The following is a 19,106-nucleotide window of genomic DNA, read 5'->3' as shown; positions in this document are numbered from 1 at the left end:
TATATGTAATAAAAACCTGCAAATGGTTCCACCAATCTTTGTCTCTCTCAAATAAACCATAAAAGGGAATACCAGACACAAAAGCAAATCGCTTTGACATTACTCTACGCCTCTTGCAGTGTCTAAATTTCGTTCCAAGATTGAGTCTTTTTGGAGAGGCTTGTGTTTGTTTATCGATCTTGGATTTGGGATTTGGGTTTGGTGAGGAGAGTTTGGGAGTGGACGAGATAGAGGGATGTGGGGTTTTGGTGGGAGGCACTATTGGGGGAGGAAGGAGAGAGGTAAGGCGGAGGGCATAGTGGTGGTGTTTGCGTGGATGTCCAGTCAAGACAGGCACTTGAAGAACTATGTTGATCTCTACTCATCTCTGGGCTGGGATTCCCTCGTTTGCCACTCCCAGTTTCTCAATTCGTATGTTCTTCTCTGCTTATTCTTTAATTTTTACTACTTTAATTTTTCCGTTTTTCGTTTTGATGTTTCCAAAATATGTGCTGTTTAGCTCTATTCGTTTATGACACAATTCAAACTTTCTCCCTTTTTGCTTTTCAACTCTCAGTAATTTAGTTATGGGCTAATGTACTTGTCCCAGATTTTATGGTTAGATGACAGCTTTTGAGCTGCTTTTGGTGTTCTGGGGTCTGGGCATCATAGAACAGCTAGAATTGAGGGGGAGAGAATGGTTTTTGGATTGATTGACAGTTTCCTTTTTGTGAATTTGTGTGATTTTTTTCTTTATAATAAGAAGAATTTATTTAGATGTCTTGGCTTAAGGTGATCAAGCACTTTATCCAGTGGGTATTGTTTATTGATGTGTGAAGTGATTCCTAACCAGAAATCTAACAAAAGGATCTATTAGGATTTTCATTCCTGTATTTTCCGATTTTATTAGGCTATGGACTTGGCAGTTTGGCATAATTTCTGTAAGCAAACACTGCTTCCTGTCAAGCTAAATGTGTGCCCTCTTTGTCTAAACTTCATTATGTGCCATAAGTATTTTAGCGTGAAGTAATAGGTTCTACATCCTATATACTATGAACTTGTTTTCGGGTTTCTATTACTTGCTCAGATATTCTGGTGATCACTTTTGCAGGTTTTTCCCTGAGAAAGCTGCAGCGCTGGCATTAGAAATTGTGAATGAGCTTGTTGAGGTCAGTCTTGTGATATGCTACTATTGTCTCTGATTTCTGAAATTATTGTGAACGTTTGCACCCTATGACCTATGTGCGAGTCCCACATTGAGAAAATAAGAGAGAATATATGGGTTTATAAGGCCGTGGGTTAGACTAGCTAATTGATTGGATTAAGTCTTTTAGTGATTATAGCATATGTTAGTATTCATTTGAGTTATTCTAATTGCTTATGCTTTTGTTTATCACATCTACATGAAGGAGCTAAAAGTTAGACCATGCCCAGTTGTCTTTGCATCTTTCTCTGGAGGCCCAAAAGCTTGCATGTATAAGGTTCTTCAGGTAAATGACATTCTCATATTTGAAGTTGGTTTTCAACTGATATTGCTCATCCAACTTCACCGTTCTTGAATGTTTGTCTTTTCTTTTATTTTGTGGCATAGCTGATCATTTAATGCACTTCGATTTTGTTGCAGATAATTGATGGCAAATGTGAAGAACAATTCAATTTGGTATAATTTCTGTTGCTCGGTTATTGTGATTGTTTATTCGAAATTAGAATAGGTGAATGACAACCTCAATGTGAGGCTTTTTGTTCTGATAGATTATTCTATATGCAGGGTGAATACCGTCTAGTTCGTGACTGTGTTGCAGGACATATTTTTGATTCTTCTCCAGTAGACTTTACTAGTGATCTGGGAACTCGGTTTGTTCTTCACCCAACTATTCTCAAGATGTCGCGCCCTCCACCCTTGGTTTCATGGGTTGCAAATGGCATTGCTTCCAGTCTGGATGCACTCTTCCTTAGCAGATTTGAAGCACAACGTGCTGATTACTGGCAGACTCTATATGCTTCCACTGTAATAACCAGCATCATTCGGTTTGTTGGTTCTACTACGAATGACTGTTTTTCTTTGCGTCTCTTCTCACCTTCTGCTTGTGATATTCTTCATTTTGCAGAGTATGGGGGCACCATATCTCATTTTATGTTCAGAAGATGATGATCTTGCTCCCTATGAAGCTATTCGTAATTTTGCTAAGCGGCTGAAAGACCTTGGGGGTGATGTTAATCTCGTAACATGGAGTAGTTCATCCCACGTTGGTACGTTCTTTTACCATTAGTTTTTTTTAGTACTACTGAACTCTGTTACAATGTAGTATCTGTTCATAACTACTTTCTCAACCTTCTGAAGCACAAAGAGTCAATATCGCCTCCATTGAGGCTCGAACCCACAACCTTGAGAACAACTTGGTGCCACTCGACCACAAGGTCATTGGCATGGCACTATTGTGCATAGTTTAATAGTTTAATTCTTCCATTCGAAATTGACATGTTGGTCTTTCTATATTCGATTTTTTTTCGTTAGTGCATGGAGGAAATACATGCCTTGCCTATACTTCATCATTTTGCACTGAGTTTCTTGTTCTGCATCTCATGTAGGTCATTATCGACGTTATCCTATAGAATACAAGGCTGCTGTAGCAGAGACTTTTTTAAAAGCCTCTTCGATCTATTCCCAAAGGACTCGCCAACTCGGTGGTGAAAAGATGGGTTTGGAAGAGACCCACGGTGGTGAAACCTCTGAGCAATTATCCAGCCTAAGAAACGCTGCAAGTACCTCGAACCAAAGCTTCCATAAAGCTGCACTCGATTTGAACGATCACTTCTTCATCCCCGGCTCTGTAGAGTATCACGAGGGCAGAAACCTCGGGTCAGTTCCAGATGAAGGCAAAGAACATTTCATTCCTGCGATATCCAGCCTCCCAAGAATCAATGCCCATGGAGTTCTTGGCCAGATTCTCTTCGATGTTTGTGTACCCAAGAATGTTGAGGGGTGGGATATAAGATCGTCGCCCTCATTCAGCAGGGGCTCGTTGGCACCTGGACGAAGGCAGTCACCTTTGAACCCCATGAAGTGTATACGTCGCTCCAGGTTATAACGATTGCAGCTGGCTTTCTGGGATATCACGATTTGAGAGGAAATGCAGGAAGCGCACAAATGATGAGCGATATGATTAAATGCATAGTTTCAATCTGCAGATTGACGCTGGTGAGTGCAAACTTTCAGTAATTTTTGCGGTTTGATCTTGGCGATGAGAATAGTATTCGTAATCCAAGAGTGATGGCTGTGCATCAATCTGCAGAAAACCACCACTTATACAGTCTTTTTTTATAGAGGGACTATTGCATTATGTATGAAGTACCAAAATCTTGCTGAAACTGATTGTGATGCAATGTAATAGTATGTTTCTCACTTTATGTAAATTTTATAGTATATAATCATATTAATTCGAGTTTTGTTTTGTTGTCTGTTCTTTTTTTCTTCTTCTAATTGTAAACTGGGGAAGTTTGTAGTTCATGATATCCATAATAATACAACAATTAAAGATGGTGCTTATCGATTTGACATTAACAATTCAGGGGATGGGGGTGGGTAAGATGAGACTAGTAGAGCAGCTGTGAAGTATAGAGGTATGACTATTTGGCAGCTATCCCACATCGGTTTGGTAGAGGGAGTGGATGGGTGTGTGAGCTTATAAAAGGAGTGGGCTGTTGACATGCAAAAGCATACCTTTCTCGGCCTTTTGGCTAAGATCAAGTGTAGTATCTGTTCTTATCAGTTTAATATCTGATACGTGGGCTATTAGCTCACATGATATTAACTCACTTTTTTTAGGGGGAAGGCTCATTAAGGCAGCTTGCTGTCTGGGCTTTCGCGCGTCGCCTTGGCGTTGCACTATTGCCTTGGCCTGGCGCACCCCTCCAAGCCCAGTTTAAGGAATTTTGATCAATATTTTGAGGAAGGAGATAATGTCTTATAGGTAAAAAGTTTTCTTGAATTAAATTAATATATTTGTTTCGAGATTTGACCCCTCAAAACTCAAAAGCCTGGTGCACTATTTGAAAATGTTGTGCTGTGAACAACATTTAATTAATGAATGAAGTAAATTTTAATTTTGGTCATATTTGTGTTAATTGTAAAGTGTTAATTTAGTACTTTGATTAATTTTTATAAATTTTGGTTACGATTAAATTACCGATTATATTAATTGTAACATTTAATTTTTAAAAGTGTTAATTTAGTATTTTGATTAATTTTTATCAATTTTGATTATGATTAAATTACCGATTATTAAATGTGACTGAAAAATTTTAAGTCAACAATTGAATTCGAGGGCAAAGTCGTCTACTATCTTGGGAGTCGGAGGAGTAGAGTTAAAAAATACTGGGAGCCGGAGGAGTTGAGTTAAAAAAATACTGCAAATTACTAAACATATCTAAACCAACTTCAGGACCCGGAGGAGTTGAGTTAAAAAAATACTGCAAATTACTAAACATATCTAAACCAACTTCATGACCCATGGAGGTACTTAAATCGGTTAAATTTATCTTGTGCGTTTTTAGCGGTTTTCTTGAGAATTCCGATTATGGACTTCTTGTTCTTCTTGTATATCACACAGAATCCGCCTTTGATAATTTGTTGGAGTTTGAAAACTTGATCCGGGATGATGACGCAATTTCAGTGATCGCGAAGTCGTGAATCATCGTCAGAACGATTGCGGCGCTGGGATTTTTGCGTTGAGTTACGACATCGTTCATAAGCTTTTCAATCACTTTTTTAATTTGGAGTGAATAAGAAATGACGAATTTACCTCTTCCAATTCAGTTTAATTGTTGACTTAAAATTTTTCGGTCACATTTGGCGAATAATTTGGTCGACATGACTAAAATTGATAAAAGTTACATAGTCAAAGTACTAAATTAGCACAATCAATGTACTAAATTAACACTTTTAAAAGTCACTTTTAAAAGTCCAATTAATACAAGTTCAATAGTTAGACCAAAATTTAAATTTACTCATGAAATAAATAAATAAGGGATGGAATTTTAAAACTGTCTGCTGTGTCGATATAGTCCTCGCTTGAGTGCTTGACTGCGTGTTAACGAGGGAGCGAAGAATGGGGAAGAAATTATTGGTGACAGGCGCTTCCGGTTACTTAGGCGGGCGTCTCTGTCACGCTCTTCTCAATAACGGCCACCACGTCAGGGCGTTCGTCCGCCGAACTAGCGACCTCTCGTCCCTACCTCCGCCCACAGACGCCGGAAGTAGTGGTGCCGGAGCTTTGGAATTCGCGTTCGGAGATGTCGCCTACTACGAGTCGCTCCTGGAAGCCTGCTCCGGTTGCCATGTCATCTTCCACGCTGCAGCGCTAGTTGAGCCTTGGCTTCCAGATCCATCTAGATTCATGACCGTATGGTCAATTCCAAAGTGATTGTGCTGTTAATATGAGTTTCGATTTTATTATTTGATTTTTGTCGTTACTGTGTGTTATACTGCAACTGTAGGTTAATGTTGGAGGATTGAAAAATGTCTTACAAGCATGTAAAGAATCAGGGACAGTAGAGAAAATCATATATACATCGTCGTTTTTCGCGTTAGGATCAACTGATGGAAATATTGCAGATGAATCTCAAGTATGGTTTAATCATAAATATGGTATCTAATCAACGAGTTTGACTTACTTCTTTTTTGCTGATCGTTATAACTTGTGAGAATTGTTTATATAGACTCATCCTGAAAAATTCTTCTGTACGGAGTATGAGAAATCAAAGGTCATGGCTGATAGGATGGCATTAGAAGCTGCAGCTGAGGGAGTGCCGATAATCCCTGTTTATCCAGGAGTAGTTTACGGTCCAGGAAAGCTCACGGCTGGAAATGTGTTTGCTCGTTTGGTAAAGTATTTTGTTCTTTCCTTTTTAATGCCTGTATGCAATAAATTGAAGTATACTTTGAAGGGGCAACCCCAGCCACTCTTGATTTGATAACCAGAAAGATATAAGTTCAACTCCCAACTGGAGCCTCCTATTGGCCTTTTTGGTTTGAGATGATCAGCTATGAACAACCTAGGCTGGTCCTTTGTGGGCTAGGGTCACAAGACTGGTTTATTCAGTGCACACACTCTCGGGAAATCGCTGCGGGAATCGGGATTCCCTTGTCACCCAAGTATGCTTTGAATGAGTAGGTACATAATTGCAAATTGGATTAATTGTGAAATTAGGTGCTGATGAACTTATATGCGTTTCTGGATTTCCTAGTGCTTATCGGTTTCTTTCAAGCTAATGAAATGAACAATGTGGTAGTTGTCGCCAAGTATATTGTAGCATAGCTTGAGATTTTATATGTAAGATTTCGGTTTTTTGTACCAATATATAAAAATTGGAATGCTTGTCAATGACTCCATCTAGCCTATGTTTATTGCTCCAATTTGTTTCAGTAATGACATTAGCATAGCTTATAGTCATCATGATCTTAAACATTCAAGGAAGGCATTGACTTTGTTCTGTATATCCTTTATGTTAGATTGTACAATATCTTCTCCATAGCTAAACTTTTATATATATGTTATGCCAGATAATAGAGAGATTTAGTTGGCGCTTACCTGGTTACATAGGCCAAGGAAAAGAAAAGTTTTCGTTCAGTCATGTTGATGATGTTGTGAATGGGCACATTTCAGCCATGGATAAAGGTCGTCTCGGTGAAAGATATCTTCTTACAGGTGAAAATGCATCCTTCAAAGATGTTTTTGACTTGGCTGCTGAAATCACTCTTACAAAGAAGCCTCGTTTTGGTATCCCATTAGCGACTATTGAAGTTTATGCTTGGATATCAGTTTTTTTCTTCAGAATAACTGGGAAGCTTCCTCTAATCAGCCCACCAGTAAGAAAGCTACGCAATCTCAAATTTTATTTTATTTTATTTTAATCTGCAGCTTTGAATGTTTGTTGTACATCATGCAATATCACATGTTACCCACAAACACATTCATCTAATTCATATATTCCTTATTTGTTCATTGAGTGGTGACATTCTCTAAAGGACTCCACCTTCAAGCTCAACATGAGAGCTGTAGATTACCATGCTAACAACCAGATTTACCCTTTTTCCTCTTCTCTTAATAAAGCTAATTTAGGATTTGACATTATAATCTTGGTTGCTGCCTCTTCATGTCATGGGATTGTGTTGTCTGAGTGAATGAGTTATTTTTATAGAGTAGTGTCATGATAAATACTCGAGATTTTATTAACGACAATTGACAATGTTTGTTCTAATTATGCCCTCAAATCTTATGATCTTTCTATGCACTGTTTGGAACAGACAGTCCAGGTTCTGAGACATCAGTGGGCTTATTCCTGTGAGAAGGCCAAGGCAGAGTTGGATTACAACCCCAGAAGCTTAAAAGAAGGTTTGACTGAGGTACTCCTTTGGTTGAAGAACTCCGGATTGATTCAGTACCCAGGGGCGGAGCCAGAGGCAGAGCCAGGGGCGGACCCAGGGGCAGAGCCAGATGATGAGGGGGACCAAGTACCATTATTAAAGAGTGAATAATTAAATATATTAATATTCATTTAACATATTTCAAAATACATTATTACATTACAAATCTACTAAAACCCAGTAGCTGATTAATATTTTCTTTTTAATACTGTGCCTACTCATGATATATACATAATCACCCTATGCTTTAGCCAGTCTTAATTAATTCTTTGTTTATGTAATCACCATCTTTTTTGACTTGGAAGACTGAAGTCCCCATTAATGCTGCTATTCAAAGAATGTTGTTTAAAGAGAAATGAAAATATACAATACCCGTAATTCATCAAAGATTTAATTTTGTTTATTATGTACCATTCGTTTTCTTTGGAGACAAGTACAGAAGATGTAAAATTTAATTTTCTTGAATCATAATTCACTTATGGCTAACAGTAGTAATTGGCGCTTTCTCCTTGGTTGAAAACTCTGTAATAATAATAAATTACGTGAGATTGTTGACTGTCTAGTTCAATCCAAATGCAGGGTGAATTGATCCTGGCTCAAACTTGTATATAAAATTAAGAGTAGATTTTAATTTTGGCCCTGTAATTATAAGGGTCCTGTTAATTGTAGTTTAAAAAGTGTTAATTTAGTATCAAGATATTAAATTTACACATTTAAAAGTTAATTGATATTAAATTTACACTTTAAAAAGTCGTGAACTGCAATCACATGATCAGAATTGAAATTATAAAAATTAGCCTGGACAGGCTGTTAGTTGCAACATTTCCCTGTGGGCTAAGGATGTTTCATATTGCACGACAGGAAAATTGCAACAATAACAACATACTCCCACCTTGTTCACCTATGTTCCCCTGGTCATTTAAAAAGAAAGTAACAATTTACTTTTTCTCACATTTTATTTATTTAGGATGACAAAGAAATCAGTAGTCAAAAAGGTGTTGAGGTGCTGACGAGAATTGAACTTATGATTTTTTGGTATGAGAATTATGTATCATCTACTTGTTCACAGATTTAATTGTAAGAGACATCTTTAAGCCTGTATTATATTCAGATTAATCATCTCGCATTGTGCCGACCTAATTAATAAGAGACAAAGTGCTGTCTAAATTGATTTTTCCATACGAATGAGGGTTCAAACTCCCGACCTTTAAGGAACGAGAGTGCACGACCACTCATGCCAACCAAGCTGGTTACATGTTAAATGTTTTGATTGATTAAAAAAATGAATTATATATATAGCAAAAGTTTTCCCATTTAAGAATACCATTTATAGGTGGACCAATAAAGGAGGAGGGAGGGGCGCACGATAAGTAAAGAGGACAGCTCACATATTCCAGCCTTTCTCTAACCCCGAAAATAACAATAATAACTAAAACTGGTATTAATCGAACTCAAGAAAAGGAGTTAAGAAAAATGCGGAGCAGGAAGAAGCCCAATAGCCATAGGCAATAGCGCTCGCTCCTCCTGCGGGCCAAACAAAACAAACACAACAGAATTCTACGACGTCGAAACGCCGGGATCCGCGTTTTCTCGATCACCGCAATTCTTACCCATCTGCTCTGCTGCTCAACTCATCTACCCATTCCCCATTTTCCACGACAATTTGACGTACGATTTACTCTTTTTTTTTTTAATTTATTCATTTATGCATCTGTTTCTTCAATCCTGTTTTCTCATGAGTGAATTGCATTTCTCATGACACAGAAATCTCAACACTCTTCTTTCCAATAGATAATCCCAGATATAGTTTTCACCAAAAAAAAAGAAAAAGATCTTGATGAATATGTTTAAAATGCTCCTTGTTTAATGTTGGTATTGTGTTTTTGTTTTTAATAATTTCATCGTGATTTCTTCAATGTTGGTATGGACATGGGCGTTTACTTCTTCTGTGTGTGTTTTGCAGGGTTGCATTGGACTTGTATGCTTTGAATCTAGTAAAAGTAAATAAATGTAAGGTTAATTTTGGGTTAGGCTACCTTGAATTTCTGGAGGAGGTTTAGATTTTTATTCGGTTCAAGAGGGACCGAACATGTCAAAAGGCGAGACGATCCCGTTGTCAGTATTGTTGAGGCGTGAATTGGCCTCTGAGAAGATCGAAAAGCCTGAGATTTTTTATGGTGAAGCTAGACAGAGCAAGAAAGGAGAGGATTTTCTCTTTGTCAAGACCGGATGCGAAAGAGTAGTGGGAGATGGGGTCACATACTTTTCTGTTTTTGCGGTATATTCATAATGCTTGCTGTTACTATTATTTTTCTATGCCTGAGCTATTGTTATTGATTTGTGTGCTAATATGTTCAACAATTACTGCAGTTATTTGATGGGCACAATGGGTCAATGGCTGCTATATATACTAAGGAACATCTATTGAAAAATATTTTGAGTGCCATTCCACCAGAACTCAACAGGGATGAATGGCTTTCAGCATTGCCAAGGGCTCTAGTTGCTGGATTTGTTAAAACGGATAAAGATTTCCAAGGAGAAGGTATTAGATCCGTGCCTTATAACAGACGAGTATAGTTGCATATGCATTAGTGTCAGTGACGGAACTATATTATGATTGAATCTAAGCTCCAGCTACAGTTGGGAAAATGACTAGCTTGCTATAGCTAAAGTCTAAAGACTTTGTGTTTAATCAGCTGAAAAGTTTTTCACTGAATCAGTGAGTTAAGTTAAGGAAAACTAGATGAGTAAAGACATGTTATGAAGTGGAATGTTTAAAAAATATACTTATAAGATCCAATGCCCAAAGAGATTAAAAAACTCATTGATTGTTACTATTAAGCAGCAACTCCTTGTCTAATAGACCCCATTCAACTGATTATAACTACACTCTTTCTGGTATAATGAGTATGTTGATTTGTATATACTATTCTGCGAATTTTCAGCACGAACTTCAGGAACAACTGTCACAATTGCTATAATTGAAGGATGGGTAGTAACAGTTGCATCAGTTGGTGATTCTCGCTGCATTTTTGAATCTGCGGAAGGGGGAATATATTATCTATCAGCAGATCATAGACTTGAATGCAATGAAGAGGAGTAAGATATTAGTCTTTATATCTGATACAACATACGTCTTTAGCTCTTAGTATAAGGGTTGATTCCCCTTTCTTAATTAAATAGGAGGGAACGCATTACATCCAGTGGTGGAGAGGTTGGCCGGCTTAATACTGGTGGTGGCACACAGGTATCTTTCTCATCTATATGGACTATAATCATATATCCTTCACTGAACTCCAACTTTGTAGTTCCTTTTCTTCCACTACAGATATCAGTTCATCTCTTACAACGTTGTTCACTTGTTATATACTTTAGTTTAAATCACATCACTTACCCATATAATTGGTGTACAAATATTAAGGATATATGAGGCTCACATTAGTCATCTATGTATTTGTTATAATTTAGCTCATGTTGAATAGTGGTTGTAATGTTAGATTAGTGGTTGTAACTTCCTTCTATCTTTCCTCCTGTGTACACTATTTATAGTTGCCTGTGTTTGCAGTGTTAATTCATTCAGTTCTATAAACTTTATAACAAATGGGTATTAGATAGTCTAATGTTGTCACTAACAGTATGAATAGTTACACATTTTTTTTCTGTGGACTTGGAAATTAAAAAGTGCATTTGAAGTATACTATTTCTCTGTGCTTTTATTCTATTTTAACCCATTGTCATTTCTCTTTCTATATCTTGGTCACCTTTGGGTTTGGGGAAAGGGGTCATTATTATGCTGTGTCTTATTACTGTTTGATTTTATTTAAGATTGGTCCTTTGAGGTGCTGGCCTGGTGGATTATGCCTCTCAAGATCCATTGGAGACATGGATGTTGGGGAATTCATAGTTCCTGTCCCTTACGTAAAGCAAGTAAAGGTATGTTTATTCCTTAATTGCTTAATGCTTACTGATGTGGATTCAAATTGTTCCCTACTTTCCTTCACTCCTGAAACCCCTCTTTGCTGTAATTTGGTCAGCCCATGATGAAAGTATAAATTAACAATTCCCCATGAAAGGTCTAGCCTTCCATTCCAATAACTACTTTTGAGGGGAGTCGTTGCTAAGTTCAGAAATTCCAAAGATGAATTTATAATTCAGAAAAAAAATAAAAATCTAAGGATTTAATAAAATTAAAAACCATTAAGTTTAGGATTTGGTGAAGATGGATAGAATGCTTGAATCATACTAGAGATGAGCAGAAAACGTGATATAGAATTTTATCACAATCTTTCCATATAATTATTCAACTTTCCCATTTCAGCTTTACTAATCTAAATTCTACTTATTTTAATTATATTTCTACAGCTTTCTTCAGCAGGTGGCAGGCTTATTATTGCAAGTGATGGTGTTTGGGATTCTGTATCTGCAGAAGCAGCATTTGAGTGTGCTCGTGGTATGCATCCAGATGCTGCAGCTACACAAATTGTAAAAGTGTGTTTATTACTTCATCATTTGAATATATGCACGAATAGTTTCCATACTATATTATTTAACACCATTTCTCTAATTTGCAGGAGGCCGTACAGCCAAAGGGAATCCGAGATGACACAACATGCATTGTGATTGATGTACACCTTCCAGAGAAGCCACCTCCGCCACACCACAAAAAAACAGCTAAAGGAGTGTTAAAGGCTATGTTCCGCAAAAAGAGTTCTGAATCTTCTTCTTACATTGACAAAGATTATTGTGAACCGGATTTCGTGGAGGAACTGTTTGAGGAAGGATCTGCATCACTTGCTGACAGGTGTGCATAAGGCATACCATATTATATAAAGAAGTTGCTTCTGCATGATGCATCTACCTTATACTTGATCATTGACAATGTCTCTCTGTATTTTACAGGTTGGACACGAAATATCCAGTTTGTAATATGTTTAAGTTATTCATGTGTGCTGTTTGTCAAGTAGAGATAAAGCCTGGTGAAGGCATTTCAGTACATGCTGGATCAGTGGATTCAAAAAAAGCACGGCCTTGGGATGGTCCTTTTCTTTGCTCTAGCTGCCAAGAGAAGCGAGAAGCCATGGAAGGAACGAGACCTTCTGGGAGTAAGACCCCTTGAAATTTTTACTAGTCAGATAAACTCCTATTTTATGAAACCTACTGAGTATCCCATTTACTATTTCCAGATGGTAGATACAGCAGTGGAAGTGATGAGTAACCACTGAAGACATTGCCTACTGACCAAATTAATCCCCTTTGTGTTTTTTTGTGAAGAAAGTGACCATTGATGCTTCTTGTGACATACCTGGGATACAAGCATCACCTTTCATCTACACCTAAGAACTGCATAGTACATAGACCTCATTCTAACAGACGTATATGGATATACCTGTTCTGATTTGAATTCTTGCAAGGATGTCGAGATGTAGGAGCATACTGCATACTAGACACGTAAGAGGTAATAAATAGCTCTCAGATACATCCAGTTATATATACCAATGTTTTCCTTCTGTAGAGTTAATGGTGAGTAAAGCATTATTCAGTCTAACATTATCATGTAGGAAAGCCTTGTTAGGATTCATGTAGAGTAAATTTCATTTTTGGTCCCAGCAGTTTAAACTAAGTTTCAAGTTGCTCCTCATTACTTTAATAGTTTCAATATTATCTTGAATGTATTCCATCCAATGTCTTGACAAATAGATAAGGATAAAAGTTTTACGAGTATTATTTATATATTCCTCTAATTTTTCCTCTTCAACTTCCTGCTCTTTCTTTTTCCCCTCCTCTCCTATGCCCATACAAATTTATTGAATGTCGACATTTTATTAAATCTAAATTTTATATGGAATCAAACTTATAAATATCAATTTATTAAACTCGAGGAAGCTGAAAAGAAAGAAAGGAAAGAAAAAGAATATATCTATAATTCAGTATGTTGATTGTAAATAACATTGAAATTAATATTATAAATTTAAGATCAAATTGAAATTCAGCTGAAACTTTTATCCTGATTATCCTGCGTTTAAATTTGTTCTTGTAACATTGATTTGTTGATTTTGTTCTTTTCTAAACAAGATTAAACTTATGAAAGAAGCTCATTGTTTCCCAGAGTTCTGTGATGATGCCATTCCATTTGGTTTGTTTTGTTTATTCCTTAAAACTTGGAAAATACTGATGGACAGTTTCTGTTTTATGTTGCATCTTTTCCACCTTTCTGCTGGTCTTAATCACCTTTAGATGTGCTTTTACCAAAACTCTGGCTTCATCTACCTGCTTTAATAATGGAAGCTTTTGCTAAGTAGTCCTTGAACTTTGCATATTTAGACGACAGCACTACAGCAGTGATAATTAGAAAGCTGAAAGCCCAAATCTAATCCTAAAGGCAAATGGAAGAATCACTTTTAGGTTTCTTTGAAATGTTTATAACTAGTGGCATATGTATGACTACTGGTACTGGGTCCTAGTATATCAACTTTCCCCACTTGACTTGAGCTGAGTGCTTGACTCACCTTTTCCCCCCTACTTTTTATGTATTTGTTTTACATTCCAAATAGTCAATATACAGTGGGATTTCATTTTTGGCTGCATATTGTGTTTTGGTGATTTGGATTAGCAATAATCAGTGTTGCAAAAATCGCGCCTAGGCGCTAGGCGGTCGGCCACCTAGGCGCCCGCCTAGGCGCTCTAGGCGCCGATTAATCGCTCTAGGCGCCCGCCTAGGCGCTCTAGGAGCCCTAGGCGGTCCCCAGGCGCCTAGCGATTTTTGCAACCTTGGCAATAATCATGGCAGATGGACTGGGAACCCTGTTTCATGTTCGAATTCTTTCTTCTTGGTAAGTTGTAGTGCACTTTTGCCTCGGGGGCTCAACTGGTTGACTAATCCAAAGAAGTTAATAGTTCTGTTTTGCTGGTAGCAACAGGGCGCAGGATATGATTTCTAGACTAATCCTAAGTCCCCAGAGCCCTGTTAGGTGCAGGCAATGTTGCAAAAATCGCGCCTAGGCGGTCAGCCTCCTAGGCGCCCGCTTAGGCGTTCTAGGCGGTCAGCCTCCTAGGCGCCCGCCTAGGCGCTCTAGGCGGTCCCCAGGCGCCTAGAGGACGCCTAGTGATTTTTTCAACATCGGGTGCAGGACATGATTCCTACTAAGGTATGAGATTGGTCCTATTGTGAGCTATTATGAGCACTAGCGTGCAAAGTACAAACACTTTGGGGTACCTGTAAATTGTTGAAACACATCACGAAATTTACTTCTCCCACCAAGGCTTCAGGTCTGGGGCGGTGGGGACCTTGAGATTGGGGCACATTTTTTGGGTGGGATTAGTGCACTTTTCTTTGGATTGAGGAGGGGAGGGACATGACCATGATATGCTTCTGTGAGCTTTTCATTAGGCTTGATAATTTCAAAAGTTACTCAGCATTTTGGATAGTTAGCCAAGCAGAATAGTTACCATTTCCAATAAAGCAAACGCTGCTTCACTATCATCCTGTGCACAAAATGGTTGGTGGGAAAACCTTCCTTTTCTGCCTTTTGCCACTAGCCACTAAAAACACCCCATTCTCTTTCTCCAAACACACAAAAAGCTGAAGAGCCATTCCCAGAACCAGAAGGCATGCCAGCAAGCAACATGGTACGAGACAAAAGACATCTTGCAATCTGCCTCTTTCTCCTCCTCTTTTCTCCATCTCTTATCCTCTTTTAGACTGATATATAATTGTTTTTTTTGAGTGGTTTAGTGCAGAAGATGCCTGTGTCCACCCAAATAATGCATCCATGATTGAGATGTTGACCTTAACTAAGTAAACAAAATTCCTCTGTTCAAACGTGGACTCATGGACCACCTTGTACACGTGTGTGTGGTCCAATCATCTTACCAAACTTCAAGACAATAGGTTCATAGTCTTGTGTTTGTGTTCACATACACCACCTCACCTCGGTCACACCTTTCGTTTTCGCCATTGAAACACCTCACCAATTACTCCAGTTTTTCATCTTTTCCCTATTGATACGATAAGTTTCATAGTTTAATAGTCAATGACTGATGAACTGGCGAAATTTGCGACGCATAAAGTCTCAGTATTCAAAGTTTGAACTCTTCCTCTAAACTTCTGTTTGATAATGTTGGTGTACTTTGTATTGTTATTAGCTTTTCATTTATTATGATCTTGAAAGCATGTGCACAAGTGCATACACTTGTGTGGAACAAATTCCCTTGTCTCTAGAGTCCACCCGACCCGTCGATAAAATAATGGAGAAATAAATCATCGTGATTTAGCGGTCTATTAGGTGAGAGGATTACTGTCTGTTGTTCACAAGAAGCCTATCACATTGGGTGTAACTCTCATACTGCAGTTGTCGGGCCTTGATCATGTGTTCTTGTCTACAATCTACCACTTAGGAACCAATTGAGTTGCCTGTGCAACCCCCCCCCCCCCCCCCAACAAGATAATGCAAAGATAAGTCATCGTGACTCGACAATCTGTTAGGTAGGAGGACTAGTGCTTGGTGCCCACCATATCAATTGTAATTCACACATTGCGATTGTCAGAGCTAAATAATGTATTTTTACTTATAATTTATCACTTAAAAGTCAATTGAGTTGTCTATGTAGGTTGCTGGATGGCCACTTGTGTGGATATGACCGAGTCTAGGAATGATGTGAATGAGTTGAAGTTCCATAAACCTACCACCAAGTAGGGGCAAATTTATTATACTTTTGCAAAATTTCCCAGCTGAATGGTAAAACCTAAGACTCCAAGAAAAGACTTGAGAAAAGTGGGATTTAAAGTCTGATGTTGTCCCAAAACACACATCATGCATGGTGGGGACATCTCATTGGTTGTAGACAATACATCTTTTGCATTTTTTGCAAGCATTAAATAGTACAAAAATATCCAAACGTATCTTTGTGTATAAGGACCTGATTTCATCCTAACCAAACTTGTTTATCATGACTTTACACAAATCCCTTCACGGGCAATATAATGGACATTGATCTGGTCTTGCCAACAACAGGAAAAAAAAAGGGTAAAAATGTCCCTAGTCATAGTTTACTTGATTGGTCCATCCAAAGTAAAGTTGATAACTTATTTTACGGGCAATTATATGGTTTGAATCAAATCTATAAAAGAGAAAAACAATATGAATTTGTCTTGTGAGCATCTATATACAAAGACTTTGAGATGTTGAAACACATTTCAACTTTAGAGTAAAGATATGTGTGATTATCGGAGATAGTCTAGAGGGTAAATTATGATTCTTATATAAGAATGTTACAAATTCGATTATTATCAACACATTCTGAATCGACCCGTTACACATAAGTTTTTTAGTACCGTTTGTCTTTTCAAAATTTATCTAGTATATACCATCTCCGGTCATTATCCAAGCAAAACATGGTGGTGGGTACACGAAATTTATGTAGTTTGCCATTTTATATACGGATTTAGGCACGAAAAGATTGGACCTTCGTACCATATCTGATTCCATATCCAGCATTTCTACAGCTTTTGATATATGAAAAGGACCCACTATTTATTATTCATTGCAAAAATTTCATCCTTCAATTCATTATGCAATCCCTATACATAATACATGTGTATTTATATGCTCATATTACCAAATTGTCCCTGACCCAAGAACTCTGTCCAGATACCACATGCCCTTGAAAGGGTGTCCACAAGTATAATTGGCAAAGAGTAAGCAAAAAACAGACATTTTAGCCATCTCTCTCTCCCTCTCCCCCTGCCTTATCTCTCTCTACTCTCTCCCACAAAATCATATATTTCTTTATTACCCAAAAAAAAAAAATCATAAAGAAAAGAGTAATTGAGAAATTTAGGAAATCGTGAAGATAAGCATAGAGAAGAAGACATGTTAAGGATCCAAGAAGAGCCGCCGTCACAGCCACCGCCGGCTGCCACGACTATAACCAGCAGTGTTGAGTCGTTGCCGTCGCCGCCGCCCTCGGCGGCATCTTCTCCGTCTCATGAGTTCTCTTTCACCATATCCCTCCACCCGCCGTCATCCACAAAACCCGCCCCCGCCACCGGCGGCGGCGGCGGCAAAACCGCCAAGTCCTCCCCCGCTTCATTCGCAGTAGACTTATCGCCGGCGGACGAAATCTTCTTCCACGGCCACCTCCTCCCGCTCCACCTCCTCTCCCACCTCCCCGTCTCCCCACGCTCCTCCACCACCTCCATGGACAGCTTCACCCTCCCCATAAAAGACCAAAACTTCCAAGCCGCCATAACCACCCAAACAACCAACGACGACCAAAGAACCGACGCGAAATCCAAACCCAAATCCTTTTCCCTGTTCGGTCTCCCGAAACGGCGAAAAGCCTGCGGCGAGGTTCGAGACAAAGAAGACAAGGAAAAACATTGGAGGAAGCTAAAGTACGACGTAACCCAAGCCGTAAAACGCTACATGAGAATGGTCCGACCACTCTTATCCTTCAAAGGAAGAAGAAGAACCATGGACTTCCACCACCGCCAAACTCATTCTTTTTCTGGAAACTTAAACATTATTAGAAGAGGCGGCAACAGAAGCTCCGATATCATCAGAGGCTTCCGAGGGGAATATTCGGCGCCGGCGTCCACAACAACATCTCCGACCAACAGCGGTCTCCTCGTTGCGCCTTCAACGTTTTCTTCTCCCAGCGACAGCACCATGGAAGAACTGCAAGCTGCAATCCAAGCCGCCATTGCTCACTGCAAGAAATCCATTGCAATGGAAGAGAATGAAGATCAAATGCCAAGAAAACTAGGGCACATTCCTTCTAATGGAGTCTCCATTAATGATCCAAAACATTAATGTCCAGATAAGGTTGGCAGATCATAGTACTTCAATTTTATCTTCCATTATTTCATCCTTTTTTACTCCTAGTTTTTTTTTTTTTTTTTTTTTTTTTTTTTGTGCATGTTTATTAGCTATTTTTGTATTGTATCATAATGGTGGAAATTACATATATCTGTAAGTAATTACCAAAATGATTCCCCAATATTTATGGTGCCTGAATTGTTTTTACTTTTATTTTTGCATTAAAAAGTCAAAAATTATATATATAAACGATACTCATCAGCACTGTTACAATCCCTAAAATATTTGTACAAACTCAAAGTCTTTTTTATTCACTTTAAGATTTTACCACGTACATGAGTTATTGTTCACTATATTAAGAATTTTTTTCTCTTAAAATTTTTGTACATTTATTGACACTAAAGAGTTTTTTCTAAAATTGTGTATATTTACTGTGCATGATGTGTGCATATGGCAGCTAGAGGGTTTACATTAATGATAATTTTTTTGTCATTTATGTAAATTTTGTTTTATTATGTGTCAAATCCATTAAAAAGGAAGAAATAACGCGTTAATTAAATCAAAAGATCGATAGGAAAGTCTAACAAAGTAGGAAGACTAATTTAATGATTTTTTTTTTTCTTCTCTTGGATTTAATCAACATCAATTAGGTAAAAGTCCAATTCTTTTTCTGTCTGTTCTGAATTTTTTAAAATAAAAAATAAAAAATGTTTTTCTTCTTCAGTTGATACTCCGATCCTTAACGACTCCGGCCTTATTGAATAGTGATATTTGGAGTAGTGAAAGTGAACCAAAATATTGGGCAGGGACCATAGGAGAACACTATCCTATAGTCATCTGTACTGTAATGGAACACCATACACTGCATGTGGGGTATCCGACAA

The 19,106-nt window shown here is 38.1% G+C and overlaps 4 protein-coding genes across 6 annotated transcripts; all 4 read left to right on the top strand.

Moving 5' to 3' along the window:
• Positions 1 to 233: 233 nt before the first annotated feature.
• Positions 234 to 3,419, top strand: LOC109149823. The gene is made up of 7 exons (XM_019297831.1): positions 234 to 411; positions 1,091 to 1,148; positions 1,389 to 1,469; positions 1,604 to 1,639; positions 1,748 to 1,987; positions 2,088 to 2,229; positions 2,569 to 3,419. The coding sequence occupies exons 1-7, from the start codon at positions 236 to 238 to the stop codon at positions 3,066 to 3,068; spliced, it is 1,233 nt and encodes a 410-aa protein (XP_019153376.1). The 5' UTR covers positions 234 to 235; the 3' UTR covers positions 3,069 to 3,419.
• Positions 3,420 to 5,015: 1,596 nt separating this feature from the next.
• Positions 5,016 to 13,376, top strand: LOC109149773 (putative dihydroflavonol 4-reductase). Of its 3 annotated transcripts, none has more exons than XM_019297752.1 (6): positions 5,017 to 5,381; positions 5,476 to 5,604; positions 5,698 to 5,862; positions 6,542 to 6,847; positions 7,286 to 7,423; positions 13,355 to 13,376. In XM_019297752.1, exons 1-6 carry the CDS (start codon positions 5,088 to 5,090, stop codon positions 13,355 to 13,357), a joined length of 1,035 nt encoding a protein of 344 aa, XP_019153297.1. In that variant the 5' UTR covers positions 5,017 to 5,087; the 3' UTR covers positions 13,358 to 13,376. The 3 variants fall into 3 exon arrangements, with proteins under 3 accessions (XP_019153295.1, XP_019153297.1, XP_019153296.1); XM_019297751.1 differs by lacking the exon at positions 13,355 to 13,376 and adding an exon at positions 7,478 to 7,611 and having other exon boundaries at positions 7,286 to 7,438; XM_019297750.1 differs by lacking the exon at positions 13,355 to 13,376 and having other exon boundaries at positions 5,016 to 5,381; positions 7,286 to 7,611.
• LOC109149772 (probable protein phosphatase 2C 12) lies at positions 8,826 to 13,160 on the top strand. The gene is made up of 10 exons (XM_019297749.1): positions 8,826 to 9,073; positions 9,369 to 9,683; positions 9,776 to 9,947; positions 10,351 to 10,504; positions 10,589 to 10,652; positions 11,231 to 11,338; positions 11,768 to 11,893; positions 11,977 to 12,206; positions 12,305 to 12,507; positions 12,589 to 13,160. The coding sequence occupies exons 2-10, from the start codon at positions 9,495 to 9,497 to the stop codon at positions 12,618 to 12,620; spliced, it is 1,278 nt and encodes a 425-aa protein (XP_019153294.1). The 5' UTR covers positions 8,826 to 9,073; positions 9,369 to 9,494; the 3' UTR covers positions 12,621 to 13,160.
• A 3,563-nt stretch (positions 13,377 to 16,939) lies between the features above and the next one.
• LOC109149129 (BRI1 kinase inhibitor 1-like) lies at positions 16,940 to 18,429 on the top strand. Its single transcript, XM_019296779.1, has one exon. The coding sequence runs from the start codon at positions 17,275 to 17,277 to the stop codon at positions 18,214 to 18,216; it is 942 nt and encodes a 313-aa protein (XP_019152324.1). The 5' UTR covers positions 16,940 to 17,274; the 3' UTR covers positions 18,217 to 18,429.
• The last annotated feature ends 677 nt before the right edge of the window (positions 18,430 to 19,106 follow it).

Source organism: Ipomoea nil, unplaced genomic scaffold, assembly GCF_001879475.1.
Source record: "Ipomoea nil cultivar Tokyo-kokei standard unplaced genomic scaffold, Asagao_1.1 scaffold2159, whole genome shotgun sequence".
NCBI classification, from domain to species: Eukaryota; Viridiplantae; Streptophyta; class Magnoliopsida; order Solanales; family Convolvulaceae; genus Ipomoea; species Ipomoea nil.
The sequence above is the reverse complement of the archived record's forward strand: the minus strand, read 5'-3'. Positions and strand labels throughout refer to the sequence as shown.

What these genes read in the sequence shown, in the direction of transcription:
- LOC109149823 (XM_019297831.1), top strand. Translation starts at nt 236, where the DNA reads ATGTGGGGTTTTGGTGGGAGGCACTATTGGGGGAGGAAGGAGAGAGGT. An exon ending in TTGTGAATGAGCTTGTTGAG is followed by an intron (nt 1,149 to 1,388) that starts GTCAGTCTTGTG and finishes ATCTACATGAAG; the next exon opens with GAGCTAAAAGTTAGACCATG. An exon ending in GAGTAGTTCATCCCACGTTG is followed by an intron (nt 2,230 to 2,568) that starts GTACGTTCTTTT and finishes CATCTCATGTAG; the next exon opens with GTCATTATCGACGTTATCCT.
- LOC109149773 (XM_019297750.1), top strand. Translation starts at nt 5,088, where the DNA reads ATGGGGAAGAAATTATTGGTGACAGGCGCTTCCGGTTACTTAGGCGGG. An exon ending in ATATTGCAGATGAATCTCAA is followed by an intron (nt 5,605 to 5,697) that starts GTATGGTTTAAT and finishes TTGTTTATATAG; the next exon opens with ACTCATCCTGAAAAATTCTT. An exon ending in TTCCTCTAATCAGCCCACCA is followed by an intron (nt 6,848 to 7,285) that starts GTAAGAAAGCTA and finishes TGTTTGGAACAG; the next exon opens with ACAGTCCAGGTTCTGAGACA.
- LOC109149772 (XM_019297749.1), top strand. Translation starts at nt 9,495, where the DNA reads ATGTCAAAAGGCGAGACGATCCCGTTGTCAGTATTGTTGAGGCGTGAA. An exon ending in TAAAGATTTCCAAGGAGAAG is followed by an intron (nt 9,948 to 10,350) that starts GTATTAGATCCG and finishes GCGAATTTTCAG; the next exon opens with CACGAACTTCAGGAACAACT. An exon ending in AGGAACGAGACCTTCTGGGA is followed by an intron (nt 12,508 to 12,588) that starts GTAAGACCCCTT and finishes TACTATTTCCAG; the next exon opens with ATGGTAGATACAGCAGTGGA.
- LOC109149129 (XM_019296779.1), top strand. Translation starts at nt 17,275, where the DNA reads ATGTTAAGGATCCAAGAAGAGCCGCCGTCACAGCCACCGCCGGCTGCC.